The sequence below is a fragment of the Osmerus mordax genome, chromosome 18, assembly GCF_038355195.1.
Source record: "Osmerus mordax isolate fOsmMor3 chromosome 18, fOsmMor3.pri, whole genome shotgun sequence".
Lineage (NCBI taxonomy): Eukaryota > Metazoa > Chordata > Actinopteri > Osmeriformes > Osmeridae > Osmerus > Osmerus mordax.
Window position 1 is genome coordinate 14,094,592 of NC_090067.1, and position 14,181 is coordinate 14,108,772.

General features: G+C 48.4%; 1 protein-coding gene across 1 annotated transcript in view; it reads right to left on the bottom strand.

Annotated features, from left to right (window-relative positions):
- pleca (plectin a) overlaps positions 1-14,181 on the bottom strand; it is a 64,008-nt gene extending 49,827 nt beyond the window's left edge. Inside the window, exon 1 of the mRNA XM_067255341.1 lies at positions 13,941-14,181. Coding sequence (XP_067111442.1) covers positions 13,941-14,040 — 100 coding nt within the window. The 5' untranslated portion in view covers positions 14,041-14,181. The remainder of the gene's footprint in view (positions 1-13,940) is intronic.

Genomic DNA, 14,181 nt, shown 5'->3' on the forward strand with positions numbered 1-14,181 from the left:
CTTCATGTAGAATGCAGATGTAACTGTGTGTTTTCCTGTTCCAACTACACATGTTGGTGGAACTTTGCTTCACCTTTGGCAACGCACAGATTAGGATGGCAAACAGAAGCTCAAAATGGGGGAGAATTCCACAGCAGATGTCCAAACTCCAATCACAGAACTGAAAAAACATGTTACACATACTAGCACAAGTGTACATGTTAAGTTCAGCAAAGGAACATCATGTCCCAACAGCTCCAGAGAGGGGGAGGGGGGGGGTGTTGGTTCTTGCACTTCTGTTCTGAATTCAGCACTGGATTTCTAACTCAGAAACTATCACCGAACTGAAGTGACACGCTACAAAGAATGGTTGTGGTTTTCGACTAGTTTCGACACCTCTAATCAGTTTGCCAAGAATGCATATGTGCAGTATTTTGAATCCTCATGTGTAGATGTTGTAAGAAACAGCTGTAAACTGCAAACAAACTATAGGGGTTTCCTAGTAAATACTCATGAATTAATTAACTTAAAACTTTAATTTACTTCCATACTGACCTTATTCAGTAGTCATTAATATGAGCTGTTATTACTGTCCAATAATCGCACGTCGTTTTCAACATGCATGTCTCTGCATACAGGCTTTTGCATGTACAGTAATGTGTTTAATGATTGATGTGTGTGTGTGTGTGTGTGTGTGTGTGTGTGTGTGTGAATCAGCGAGTGTTGGAGTGAGTCTGAATCACAGTACTAAAAACATTCCTCCAACACCTCTTACCACAGGTATCTTGATAACATCAGCAAATAATGAGCTATGAGCAAACTATAAATGCATGATCCATTATCATATCATCACCATCCAAGCTCGCTACAGCTGCGGCTTTCTGTAGACAGACAGAGATCTCCGTTCACGCCTCAAAATAGCCGGTGGGAGAGGATGAGGGCTGCTAGGCACGCAGTGCTACATTTACATTTTAGTCATTTAACAGACGCTCTTATCCAGAGCGACTTACAGTAAGTACAGGGACATTCCCCCGAGGCAAGTAGGGTGAAGTGCCTTGCCCAAGGACACAACGTCATTTTGCACGGCCGGGTATCGAACTGGCAACCTTCAGATTACTAGCCTGATTCCCTAACCGCTCAGCCACCTGACTCCTGACTCCCCAGGACTAGAGGAGACAGGAGAAGACGCCTCCATTCATGAACCCTGCAGAAGAAACCGATAAAGGTCAGAACCCCTGGCTTCCCTGGCTCCCTCACGCCTGCGCGCTCCCTCAGTCGCTGAGCAGTCGACATGAACGACACAACTGAGTCAGTGTCTTGAGGGGGATCAAAGATGTAATGGATGAACGATGAATGAAAGGTTATTTATAAAACAGTACAGCGATGTACATCAGTGTAAAAACTTTTAACTTCTTATAGAGCCATAAAAAATGCCTAGATCATTCTTATTCTTAAAAATGATTTGAAATAGCTTGAGAGATTTGCGCTACAGTGTGTGACTGCTATGAGTCTTTAATAACTAAACAAATCAGAGCAAAGGCCACCAAACTCCTTTAGCAGCTAGAAAGTGAAACCTACACCAGCAACTCCCTTTCCCTGCATGATGCTGACAGCTGTGGGCTTCTGCTAGGAGCCATGTGCTGCACAGATCTTCGTCCTGCAGATTAGAGCGGGCTCTGTCTGGAATATAACCTCTGGAAGTGAAGTGATGTACTGTCAACATGCATGGTTCAGGTATGACAGAGGTCGAATCCCCTCGTGAGTGAGGTTTGTTAAGATACGTCATGCAGTGTAAACTGGACTAGAACCATGTTTGGCTCTACAAACTATAATCATTTTACGTGAGGAACAATTGCTTCCAGAATTCCAACAGGACAAAAAAATGTTTGGTTAGGGTTAACCCTAACCCTAAAACAGGCATTACATTCTGATTCTCAGCACCTTTTGAAAAAAGGGTCTCGTTCAAACTATTGTATTTCGATGACGGCTCTGATGGTTTTTCCGTAAAAGCTGCATCAAACCACTTCCTTGCAAATGCCGTATTGAAAAATAGAGGATATTGGCATGTGCTTGCCCAATCCAGACTACAACGTTAAATTCAATTCAGTAAAAAAAATTCTGAATTTATTAAAAGGACATTCTAAACCACCTCACATCCTGTGGAATGATATTCATTGCCGTTAGCACAGGACATGTCTGGAAATCTCCTCTGACAGTCAGCACATTCCCAGAGGAGTGACGAGACTCAACGAAAACCCCTGGGTTCCAGACCATGGTCAATGCTCTAGTTGTCCTTGAAGATCTGCTGACAGAGCAGTAGTGTACCATATCCCTCTCCAGAGCAGCAGGAGGAGAAGAATAGAGAGAGAGAGAGAGAGAGGGGGGGGGGGGGGGGGGGGGGAAGAGAGAGAGAGAGGGGGGGGGGGGGGGGAGGGAGATAGAGGATGGGAGCATAGGAGGCCTGAACACCTGTTACTCTGCTTCCACAGTGTAGAGTAGAAGAGGTCCTGGTCTGTCCCATTTTCAATCCTGTCAACATATCCTCTTTCTCTCTCTCCTTTCCTCTTTCTGTCTCTCCTTCCCTCTCTCTCTCTTCCTCCTCACATTAACACTGCTGTGGCGCCATGTGACTGCAACTATTTTATTTTTTATTTTTTTCACAAGGATTAGAATTTATGGGCCTGAGCTCCATTTAAGAACGTGATTTTTTTTTTGCAACCCTGAAACATTTATCCCAGGTGTAGCACCCTGTTCAGTGTGACTCTGCAGCCCCTGGATGAAGCACCTCTGGACAGGGAGAGACTGAGAGTCCCAGTTCAGCTGTGAGGCCTCGTCAGGCCTCCTCTATATGACCCACAGTGAGCCTCTATATGACCCACAGTGAGCCTCTATATGACCCACAGTGAGCCTCTATATGACCCACAGTGAGCCTCCTCTATATGACCCACAGTGAGCCTCCTCTATATGACCCACAGTGAGCCTCCTCTATATGACCCACAGTGAGCCTCTATATGACCCACAGTGAGCCTCTATATGACCCACAGTGAGCCTCCTCTATATGACCCACAGTGAGCCTCCTCTATATGACCCACAGTGAGCCTCTATATGACCCACAGTGAGCCTCTATATGACCCACAGTGAGCCTCCTCTATATGACCCACAGTGAGCCTCCTCTATAAGACCCACAGTGAGCCTCTATATGACCCACAGTGAGCCTCTATATGACCCACAGTGAGCCTCCTCTATATGACCCACAGTGAGCCTCCTCTATATGACCCACAGTGAGCCTCCTCTATATGACCCACAGTGAGCCTCTATATGACCCACAGTGAGCCTCGTACAGTAGGTGACCCACATCAACAAGATTAATGCCCAGATCTTAAGTGGTAAAGTAAGGACGTATATCTAGCAACTTGCAATCTGGAAGGCATAAGACAGAATAACAGCCTTCCTGCTTTCACTATGATCGTTTACCACACAGCTCACACACACAGTACCACTCTCACAAACATGTTCTAAATAACTGCTTTCAATTCTTGTTTGCAGGCCACATGTTAAGTGTGACATGGCCTAGTGACTGTGCCTCCTTTCTTCCACTGTCCGTCTGCTGCGGAGTTCCCCCTGCAGCCCGCGGAGCAGCGGAACAGACTAACACAGCCCTCTGTCGCTCACCACGGGAACAGGCGCCCTACACAGCCCTCTGTCACCACGGGAACAGGCACCCTACACAGCCTGGCTCATAGAGCCACGCACCGCAGAGCGCCTCGACATCGCAGAAGAATCATCTTCCATCATAAACAGATATTAAGGACGCATAAGGAGAACATCTGCGAATGTGCGTTTGTGAAACTGTCACCCTTCAGATGATTTCAGATCTGAGGCCCTTTCATAAGCTCAGCTCGATGAGGGTCGTGTTTAGAAGTTGTGTGTCGCCAGAATCCAGTGTTTCCATCGTAAACAACCACAGGCACATCTTAGGTCTGGGTAATAGGAACCAGGAGATTAGACCCACATGGAGCAGTCTATCCGAGTTACACCCTTTCAGCCCAAGCTGCATTAGGTGTGCAGGTCTCTACACACGCTCATGACTGGTGCACTGTAGGACTCCAATACATACGGTACCAATCGAAACTTTACCGCTTGTTCTTTCAAAGCCCAAAAAGAAAGTAGACGTTAAAAGTAAGAAGATGAAAGCGTAAACAAATCACAATCGATTTTACTTTCATTTTAAACAGGCTGCAGCGGATGAGCATCAAAAGATTAAGCATTATTTTTATCTGAAGCCTGAAATTCAATTTCTGCAACTTATTCACTTTCCCTGCATCCGATTTAGACACAACTAAGGCAACAAGAGATTCTTCCCCTCTCAGACTGAGTCAGTTTGAGAATGTTTTTGTAAGGAAGTGTTTTCCTATGAAAAGAAAACTTTCCAGCAAACTTGTGAGACAGCAAACTGGGCAGACAGCTGATGGAAGCTTGTGGCCTTTAGTTCTGAAACCCAAACAGTCCCACAAGGCATCACAGGCACCCTGACACAGCCCAGCAGCAGGCGAGGACAGATCCTGGAGGACAGATGGGACAGTCTAGGACAGACAGGACAGTCTAGGGTGGATAGGGTAGCAGTCTAGAACAGACTATTCCCATCCGTCTGTTAAACTAAAGTTAGACTTTGGAGCACAACAATGTCTGTCTTTGTATGTGTGTGTGTGTGTGTGTGGTTGTGTGTTTGTGTTAGTGTGTGTGTCAGATCACCCTCACTGTGAGTCACCACTGAAAACGCCAGCAGGGCGTGGTCACTCAAAATCCCTGTTGCCCTGACAACAAGCCCCACCATCAGAGTAAATATGAGTGGATCCAAGACCCAGGCAGGACCATGGGGGTCAGGACTTAGCTGTACCTGGCACCAGACAGGGCACAGCCAGTCTGCTCCTCTCCCTGGCACCAGACAGGGCACAGCCAGTCTGCTCCTCTCCCTGGCACCAGACAGGGCACAGCCAGTCTGCTCCTCTTCCTGGCACCAGACATAGCACAAGAGGAAACCCCTTCAGAACAGACCCCAACCTTCGCTCTTTCATTAAAACAGAACTGTGTGATTAAACAATAATCTGAGGAGATCTCTAACTGGCAGCGTCTAAATCTGGCTCAGCGGCAAATACAAGAACAGAGAATCTCTCTCTGGCACTGCTGTCACTCCCTCAGGTAAAGATAGGGGCGTTTCCTTAACCTCTCTCTGTGGATTCCTCATGGCTGCATGGTGCAACAACAACAGCCACAGTCAAGCTATGAGCCGGCCCACTGTGAGCCACAACAGTGCAGACACGGCAGTGCTGTGTGCTGTCAGCGCAGCACCACGCAGAGGAGCCAGGGGAAGGCTGCTACTGGGCCGAAGTTCAACTGAGAAAATGGTAAAGAAACAACTGTTCATTCATGAGACTGAGGCCAGTACCAAGACAGAGTCACTGTCAAGCTCCTCTCCTCTGCTTAGCTCTTATCATTAGTTTTGAAATGGTTCACATAGTTAAATGTGGGAATGCCTTTTCTCCATGAACACCCAGAAGCTTCAGCACCTCCCCCTTCCCTGGGAGGGTCTCCAGGAATGTGTGCTTGTGTCACACCTCGTTACCGACAGACATCATCCACCATTGTGCCGGAGAACATCACTCCTCGCAGGCTCTGACACAGGCCATAAAGAAAATAACTTATGTTTCTTCAACAATGGTTCCTTTGCGAGTCTGAGGCCTCCCCCAGAGAGACTGGAGGTTATACGGATGCATCCTTCAGGGTGTGACTAAGGAGCTAAACACAGATTAATACGCCACTACCAAAACACTATTTGGTTACCCCCAGGCAAAACTGCTCTGGGTTCCAGCCCACCTCACCATAGTGATCGTGTGGGATTTATTTAGTGCTGGATATAAAGACCAAGCCCCTGGAGAGGGTTATTTATTGTGTTCCTTGTAAACCTGATGTTGACAGTGTGAGAGAGCCCTTTTTCTTTTAAAAGACTCCTTTAATAGTGACACCCCAGACCCCTCGTCACACAGGCCTCCCTCTCTCTCCCCCTGTCTGTTTCATCAGATCACTCCCAGACTTCACACTCTGAGGACTGCTGTGGATCTGGGATCGAGCTCTCAAAAGCAGGGGAGAGGGAGGAGAGAGAGAGAGAGAGAGAGAGAGAGAGAGAGAGAGAGAGAGAGAGAGAGAGGGAGGGAGGAAAGGGGAGGGAGAGGGGGAGGGAGAGGGAGAGAGGAGAGGGAGGGGAAGGGGAGGAGAGGGGGAGGGAGGAGAGGGAGGAGAAGGGGAGGGAGGAGAGGGAGAGAAGGAGGGAGGGGAAGGGGAGGAGAGGGAGGAGAATGGGAGGAGAGGGGGAGGGAGGGATAGGGAGGAGAGGGAGAGAGGGGAAGGGGAGGAGAGGGGGAGGGAGGGAGGATAGAGAGAGGGAGAGGGGGACTCTGTACTTTGAAGGTTTTTGCTTGTCTGGGCGTCACCCTGGCATCTCCAGGCTCTGGTCGATGAGGCTGGTTTATAATGTCATGGTCTCCTGCCAGGAAGGAGGGGACAGGCACAGGCTGGAGGGCAGAGGAACACTTAGATGTGAGTGGAAATATACAAAATAAATGAGGGAAAACAACAGTTGTTGCTTGTTATTGGCTCCTATTGAAAGTGAATGGGCAACCAATCGGTATGTTCCCCTGAACATCCTCTCCTTCATCCCCTTCCTGAACATCCCCCTGACATCAGGATGGAACAGAGAGCAGCAGAACCCAGCATCAGACGCTCTGGGTCCTGCAGGTCCTGCAGGTCCTGCAGTCCCTGCAGTCCCTGCAGATCCTGTCTGCTGACACACATAGGCATCTGGTTCTACTCTGTATTTACAACCCCGTCCCAGCCGAGGGCAGGGGTAAATAAAACACCTTCTAAAGGGAGGGCTATTGTGAGTGTTGATGCATTAAAGAGTACCACGTTCAGCAAGATAAGTGTTTATGAGGAGAAACAGAGGAACACTCGTAAACTGTGTAAACAGTAAAAAAAAAAGTTACAATGTTGACGGAAGGTGAAACAATAGAGACACCAGTCTCAGACAGGAAGCTGCATCACAGGAAGCTGCATCACAGGAAGCTGCAGTACAGGAAGGGGCTGCAGAGAGTGGTGTGACTAACACACCACATTTTGGTTCACAGTCTTTATCTACACACTAGTTGTGGAGCTACAAGGGTGTGTGTGGGGACAGGGAAACACTGCTGTGACTGAGTGAAACAGCAAAGCCAGCTGTAGCTTTACTGCAGTACCTGCACCACCAGCGCCCCCTAATGGCAGAATGTTCTCCAAGAAGCAAACCTGTTGAACATGTCTAAGCTGTCTATGAGATGTCGTGTCTATGAGGAGATTGGGAGAGGTCACCTGGTTTCTATTTCCATCAACCACTCACCGCTGGTCCATGTTAAAACAGGGAGAGAGGAATAGGAAGTGATAAATGACTTCCCTCAGGTGGAGGAGTAGAGGAGGGAATGGATGTTTTCAAAGGATGTGTCGTGTTAAAAACACTATTTATTTGCTGAATACCTGAGCTACCTAGATGCCCAGCTTAGATGTCACACTGGTTCCAGAAATTCCACCCATGACACATCTTATTTTGGCAAGCCGCTGCTATTTCCCACAATGCCTCTGTCACACGAGATGCAAGTTCATCAGTCTGAAAATAGATCTATGTTAGTCACCCTGGATTCACTCTCCCTGTGCAGGCAGGGGATATTTACAGCACAGTATCCTCTCTGCAGCTATACTACACCAGAGTTTATTATTAGGAAACTCTGGAATCAACAAACACTTCTATGAACCTCTGCTTCATACGTCTCTGTCTCTCTCAGATGGTCAACCAAAATGGTTTGTTCCAAGAGTTTGCTAATACTCTGGATAAGAGCGTCTGCTAAATGACTAAATGTAATACTTCACATTTACATTTAGTCATTTAGCAGACGCTCTTATCCAGAGCGACTTACAGTAAGTACAGGGACATTCCCCCCGAGGCAAGTAGGGTGAAGTGCCTTGCCCAAGGACACAACGTCATTTGTCACGGCTGGGAATCGAACTGGCAACCTTCAGATTACTAGCCCGACTCCCTCACCACTCAGCCATCTGACTCCATTTCAACATATCAAGTGTTGGCGCTGTGTGGACACTATTCAGACGAGTTCTAGCCTGCTCATCGATACTGGACTGGGTGACAGTTGTGAGGGTCCAGTATCTCCAGTTAAAGGTGGGGGACATACAGTTAGAGATCAGATCCCAGGAGAGAAATACCAACTTCGCCACAGAGACGTTTGGCCTGGGTCCCCTGGGGGCTCAGATGGCCCCAGCAAGCCTGTCGTGAGGACAGCAGCACCGTGAGGACAGCAGCACCGTGAGGACAGCAGCACCGTGAGGACAGCAGCACCGTGAGGACAGCCACTCCTGAAGCTGCTAAGAACACGGCCCAGGGGCCATTCTGCTTTAAATAGGAGGGGAGGAATGCATCTGATCAATCACTGTCCTTAGTGAATTACTGTCCTGTGTACATTTACATTTAGTCATTTAGCAGACGCTCTTATCCAGAGCGACTTACAGTAAGTACAGGGACATTCCCCCGAGGCAAGTAGGGTGAAGTGCCTTGCCCAAGGACACAACGTCAGTTAGCATGACCGGGAATCGAACTGGCAACCTTCGGATTACTAGCCCCACTCCCTCACCGCTCAGCCACCTGACTCCCATTGTCACTGTAGCGTTGCTTTACAGTCAGGGAATCAGACAGGAGAGGGGTTCAGGGACAGGGTCCCCCTCCAGGACGCCGTCTCCGCCTCTGGGACTGTGGGTGTCGTGTGTCCCTCCGTCCTGGACTCACTCAGAGACACACCCAACTCTCACGCCCCTCACATCTCATGTCCTGCTGGGAAGCAGGTAGTCTTGGCATCCAAAAAACTGCAGCGAGGAAGAAAGGTGCTGATTCATCCCTGTTCTGGCCGTCTCTGTGCTGGCTCAGACAGAGCGGTCCAGGACTGGCTGGATGCTGCAGACGCTTTTCCTTTAAACCCAGTCACCTACCATTGTTACATGAACAACCTGATCAAATCCAATTGAGAGAAAACTATATCTCAAAAGAGAGACACCAGTTAAGATCAGTGTGGAAGCAGGGTGGACTGTCTTCAAAAGGCAGCATGTTCCCGTGTAACACCCCCAGACCGATGGACTTGTGTTCCAACGACTCAATCAAATCCTAAAGCAGATTATGTGTCGGGACCTAAAACTCTGGTGTGAGCTTTGGGTCCCGGGGCCAGTGGGGCCCTGGGGCCAGTGGGAGCCTCACTGGCCCCACTGGCCCCAGGGCACCACTGGCCCCAGGGCCCCACTGGTGCAGGACTGTGAAGATTTATGCCCAAATGTCTTCCTTCCTCCCCTGCTCCAGAGCCCTGGGAGCCAGGCTGATCAGAGCCCTGAACGGATTATGTGCTAAGCTCAGAGAATGTAAGCTAAAACCCGGAGCTAGCTAGCAGAAGGGCACTACCCACCATCCCAGTATGCCTATGCATGAATTTTAACCTGCAACCTCTTGTTCTGCAGCCAAATGTTCTAGCAATTGAGTTAGACCCAGTGCTGTAAGATCTGTGGAATGAGCCTACAAATGGGTGATAATTAGGCCAATGGTGAGCTCTCCTTAGTGAAGACGCACCGAGCGAGCACTGTCAGTAACTTGAATAAGTGGCATTCAATGGAGCCAGCAAGCCTTTTGTATTCCCTGCTCTTGGGAAAACATTTAGCAGTTCCAAGTTCCAGGACTTGTTTTTTTCTCTTGAAGCCAGTGTCACTTAGACAACTTATCCTTCAGCAAAGTGAGTTAACAGGCCACATTCTGTCCACCTCATAACCTTAAACCAGCTTCACACCAGCACCACCTCTGACTCTGGGGTCCTTTCTGACAGTCTGACTGGGGACTGTCACTGAAAATGGATGCAACTACTAATGGATGTCAGACAGGCACACTGGATCTAATCGCCTCCCCTACCTGGAGACAGACGGGAACCCAAGAGCTTCACACAGCCCACATTAACACAGCACATTTCACTTTTAACTACTGCAAAGCGATTCGAGTCTGAACCAAACCCACTGTTCCAGGAGGCGACAGGCAGAGTTTACAAACTTCTGTGAAGCAGGGAGGTGAGAGGGTTATGAATAATTTGCCAGACTTTAGTTCAGTCTGGGACACTAATTCCCAAATGCCACCAGGCTGGGGTGACCGCCAGCACTGCACCATGTTGGTTGAAAACATGCAGGATGAATGCAAGACTGTGTCTCCAGCTGGCTAGGCTAGCTAGGCCATACTCATCTTTTCTCTTCAGGAAACCCTCTTTACATCAATAGATCAACAATAAGATGTTATACTCTTTCATAGCCAGTGGATCCAGTAAAAGTACAATCATGAAAGTTGTGTGTTTTGATAGTTAAACCAAAGTCTATTGATCATTGAAAGTGAGAACAGTCTTAACCATCGTAAAAGTCATTACAGTTAGGGATCTGAAGCTAAAAGTGAATGACCTGAACCTGCCGCTATCTGTCTCTATCACATCTGCCTTATATAAACCTGCCTCTATCTGAGCCTGCCTCTATCTGAGCCTGCCTCTACCACAGGAGGCAGAGGCTTGTTGTTGTGCTGGGGTGGCTGTGTTCCCCGTCACCACGGGGATATCCCCCCACTAAGCAGAACAGGCGCTGGCCGGATGGCGCAGCGTTGCCGTGGTGATGCAGCAGCCCTTTGCCGCATGCTGCAGCAGAGAGCACACACAGCAAACACACACACACAGCAAACACACACACACAGCAAACACACACACACAGCAAACACACACACACAGCAAACACACACACACAATCACCCCTCACAAAGCACCTCTGGTCTCACTAATACCATTCTCCTGTTCTACTTCCCAGTGTTTGTTCGCACAGAGTGGGAGGAAGGAGATCCCCATCCTCATGCTAAACCACAGCACATTCTCCAAACTTTTTAAATCGTCAAGCTGAAGGAAGTCCTCCAGGAGGGGTATTGGGAAAACAAGATGGAACTGGTAATAAGCAAAAAACAACCAGTGAGCCAAAGAGAGGAGGAGAGGAGTACCTTTGAGAGAAGTGATTTCATGCTGAATAGACCTTGCGCAGTCCATGCTCTGCTGGTCCTGGGCTTTCCTCAGCTTCGAGTGAGCGCTCTGCAAGGTCAGCCCACTGCTAGCCTGCCTGCTGATGGAGGAGAAGAGCTGGTCTCTACAACCGCTATCTCTGTGTGTCTCGCTACAGAACTGCTGCTGCTGGAAGGAAGCTTAGCTGCTGTGTTTTGGTTTTCACTCTCTCTCTCTCTCTCTCTCTCTCTCTCTCTCGCTCCCTCCCTCTCCCTCTCTCTCTCTGCCTCTCTCTCAATCCTATTCAGCAGAGAAACTGTGAAAGAGAAAAGTCCTGCCTCCCCCTCCCATCCCTTCTCTCCCCTTGACAATGGCCTATCCCATTCCCTTAGCTTTTCACAGGAAGGTGCCTCAGCCAATCACAGCCCAGGGAACTCCTCACATCTCACTGATGCTAGAGGAGGCTCCAATGGACCGCAGCAGATTACCGGACAGTAAAAACTGTTGTTTGATTGACAGACGGGCAGAGATGAGGCTGCAGAACACACTGTGTGATGTCACATGACTCCGCCCCTCTCAGCTCCGCGCTACTCAGGAGAGAGACACTTTGTCGGGCTGCTTCATATTTCATGAAGACGCTGCAGTGAGGTGAAGTGTCTGGGATGATGCAGCACTTCCTGAACATGGAGGATCCTGGTGTAGAGAGATGCTCTAGCAAAATGTCACCTTTGACTACACTAAGAGTGTGTGTGTGAGTGTGTAAATAAAGAACAAATCTTTTAGTTATGTGCTGAGTCAGGGTTGGTAAAAAGTCTCAAAAGCAAGAAAATATTAATAACCACCACAACTAGAACTAAAAAAATGCACTAGACTGCATATACTAAATCGAAATACTAAATGCACATGTACAGTACAGAAGGAAATCCACCAAAATAAGAATCTGATTGTGAATTTACTCAGTCTAACTAAAATGTGCTTCTGTCAACTAGAATATCTTAAAGAGAGACTGACTGAACATCAGGGTTATTGTGGTGGTGTTCAAGGTACCAGGTTATATTGGTAGCGGGTTTTCAAAGGAAAGTGACAAGGACACGCAGCCAGGCCAGTTGCATAGCTACAGCCTAAGGAACACTAACAAAGGGACAAACCAGAGATCCGACATTCACAAACATCAGAGACCCAAACTCGGACTGATCCGACACACATGACTAAATGATTTCATGACAAAATACTTGGAATTAAATAAACGTTTCTTGTGTTAACACTGGAACTAGTTTCTCCAAACAGTTTGGATGCACAGCCTGCAGTTCAGTCTTCACTAAATACCATTAAGATGGTGTGGAACTGGGAGTCAAGCTTCATTCGCACAATTCAACTACAGAGTGACCTCCTGTCACCCCATACCACACAGATGGCAGCTGGGTAAGAGACCCTCAGATATCTGGGTTGGATGATCCTGTTCCCACTAACAGAACGGACCAAGATCAGCTGTTCTCATCTCATGTACTCAAGCTTCTCACAGACTGGATCATAACTAAGAGGAACCGTCTCGACTCACAGAGAAGTTATCTGAGTTTAGTGCCAAGGACACAACGTAATTTTGCACGGCGGGAATCGAACCAGCAACCTTCTGATTACTAGCCCGATTCCCTAACCGCTCAAACACCTGACTCCCCCTAACAAAGGATATATGGTCCCCTCCATCAGCCCCCACCTCTGTCCACACTGAGTGGATGGTTCTATCTTGTGTCACTGTGCATGTTGGCTCACTTCAGCTAATCTGAGCTGAGCACATGAGCCCAGTTTTGTTCTGACTAAGGAGGCTAACAAACAGCTGTCCTGTCCCTGTGTGTAGTTAGCTAGTCCCTGTGCACAGGCAGTCTGACTGTGTTCATGCAGTCTGACTGTGTTCAGCAAGTCTGAGTGTGTTCAGGCAGTCTGACTGTGTTCAGGCAGTCTGACTGTGTTCAGGCAGTCTGACTGTGTTCAGGCAGTCTGACTGTGTTCAGGCAGTCTGACTGTGTTCATGCAGTCTGACTGTGTTCATGCAGTCTGACTGTGTTCAGCCAGTCTGACTGCGCCCAGGCAGTCTGACTGTGTTCAGGCAGTCTGACTGTGTTCAGGCAGTCTGACTGTGTTCAGCCAGTCTGACTGTTAGTTAGTTGTGTCCAGCTGCATCACGATAGAGACAGAGATCATAACACTGTACAGCTGAGCCTGTCAGGCACATTCTGGTATCAAAGTGAAATAATTTGGTTTCATAAATAAAGTCCTGAGGACAGAGAGACTGTCTTCATAGTGGGGTGGGTATAATGCAATTCAGACTATGAAGAAGTTCTTGTTTATGAAACTTAAAGAAGCTAAATGGCATTACTGTTGTCACAAAGAGGAACAGAGTTATTTACTAGATTTGTCCACCATCTCTGATTTCCCCCCCTGTCAGTGAAGTTTCTAACCAGCCTGCTGACAGAGAAAGGCATGCTGCTTCCAACATTACAGAGCACCGTGTGTGCGTTACTTATGGTTTATGATTGGTCAGAAATAGACCACATTCAGGCTCAGAGAGCAGGGGCGTTGCCAACAGCACCTTCCAGTATCAGTGTAGAGTGGGATGTACAGTAGCACTGCATAGGTGCAGTTTGCCATACCCTTGTAGGTACTACTGAAATACAGCACGTCTGCCAATCAATATGGAACCACCTGATGCCAGAGATAGCCTGGTTCACGACACACACACACACACACAGACCCCCCCCCCCCCGGGTACTTTCCATGACTTCACACCCAGGCCTGATCCCCGTCTACAGTTGACAGTGTTACCTTTGTACTTCTCTCTGACGTTCTCGTAGGCCTGGACATAGTCCTGCTCCTCCAGGTGAGCTGGCTGCATCCCCGGCTCACACGCGGCCGGCAGAGACATGGCAGGTCAGGTCAGGTCACCTCCACACTGCTGCTCTCTCCTCAGCCTGGGCACAGCTGGACGGCTGTCAAAGCTCCGTCTGTCAGACAGTCAATGTCTGCCTGTCTGTCTGTCTGTCTGTCTGCCTTCTCTAGTCACACT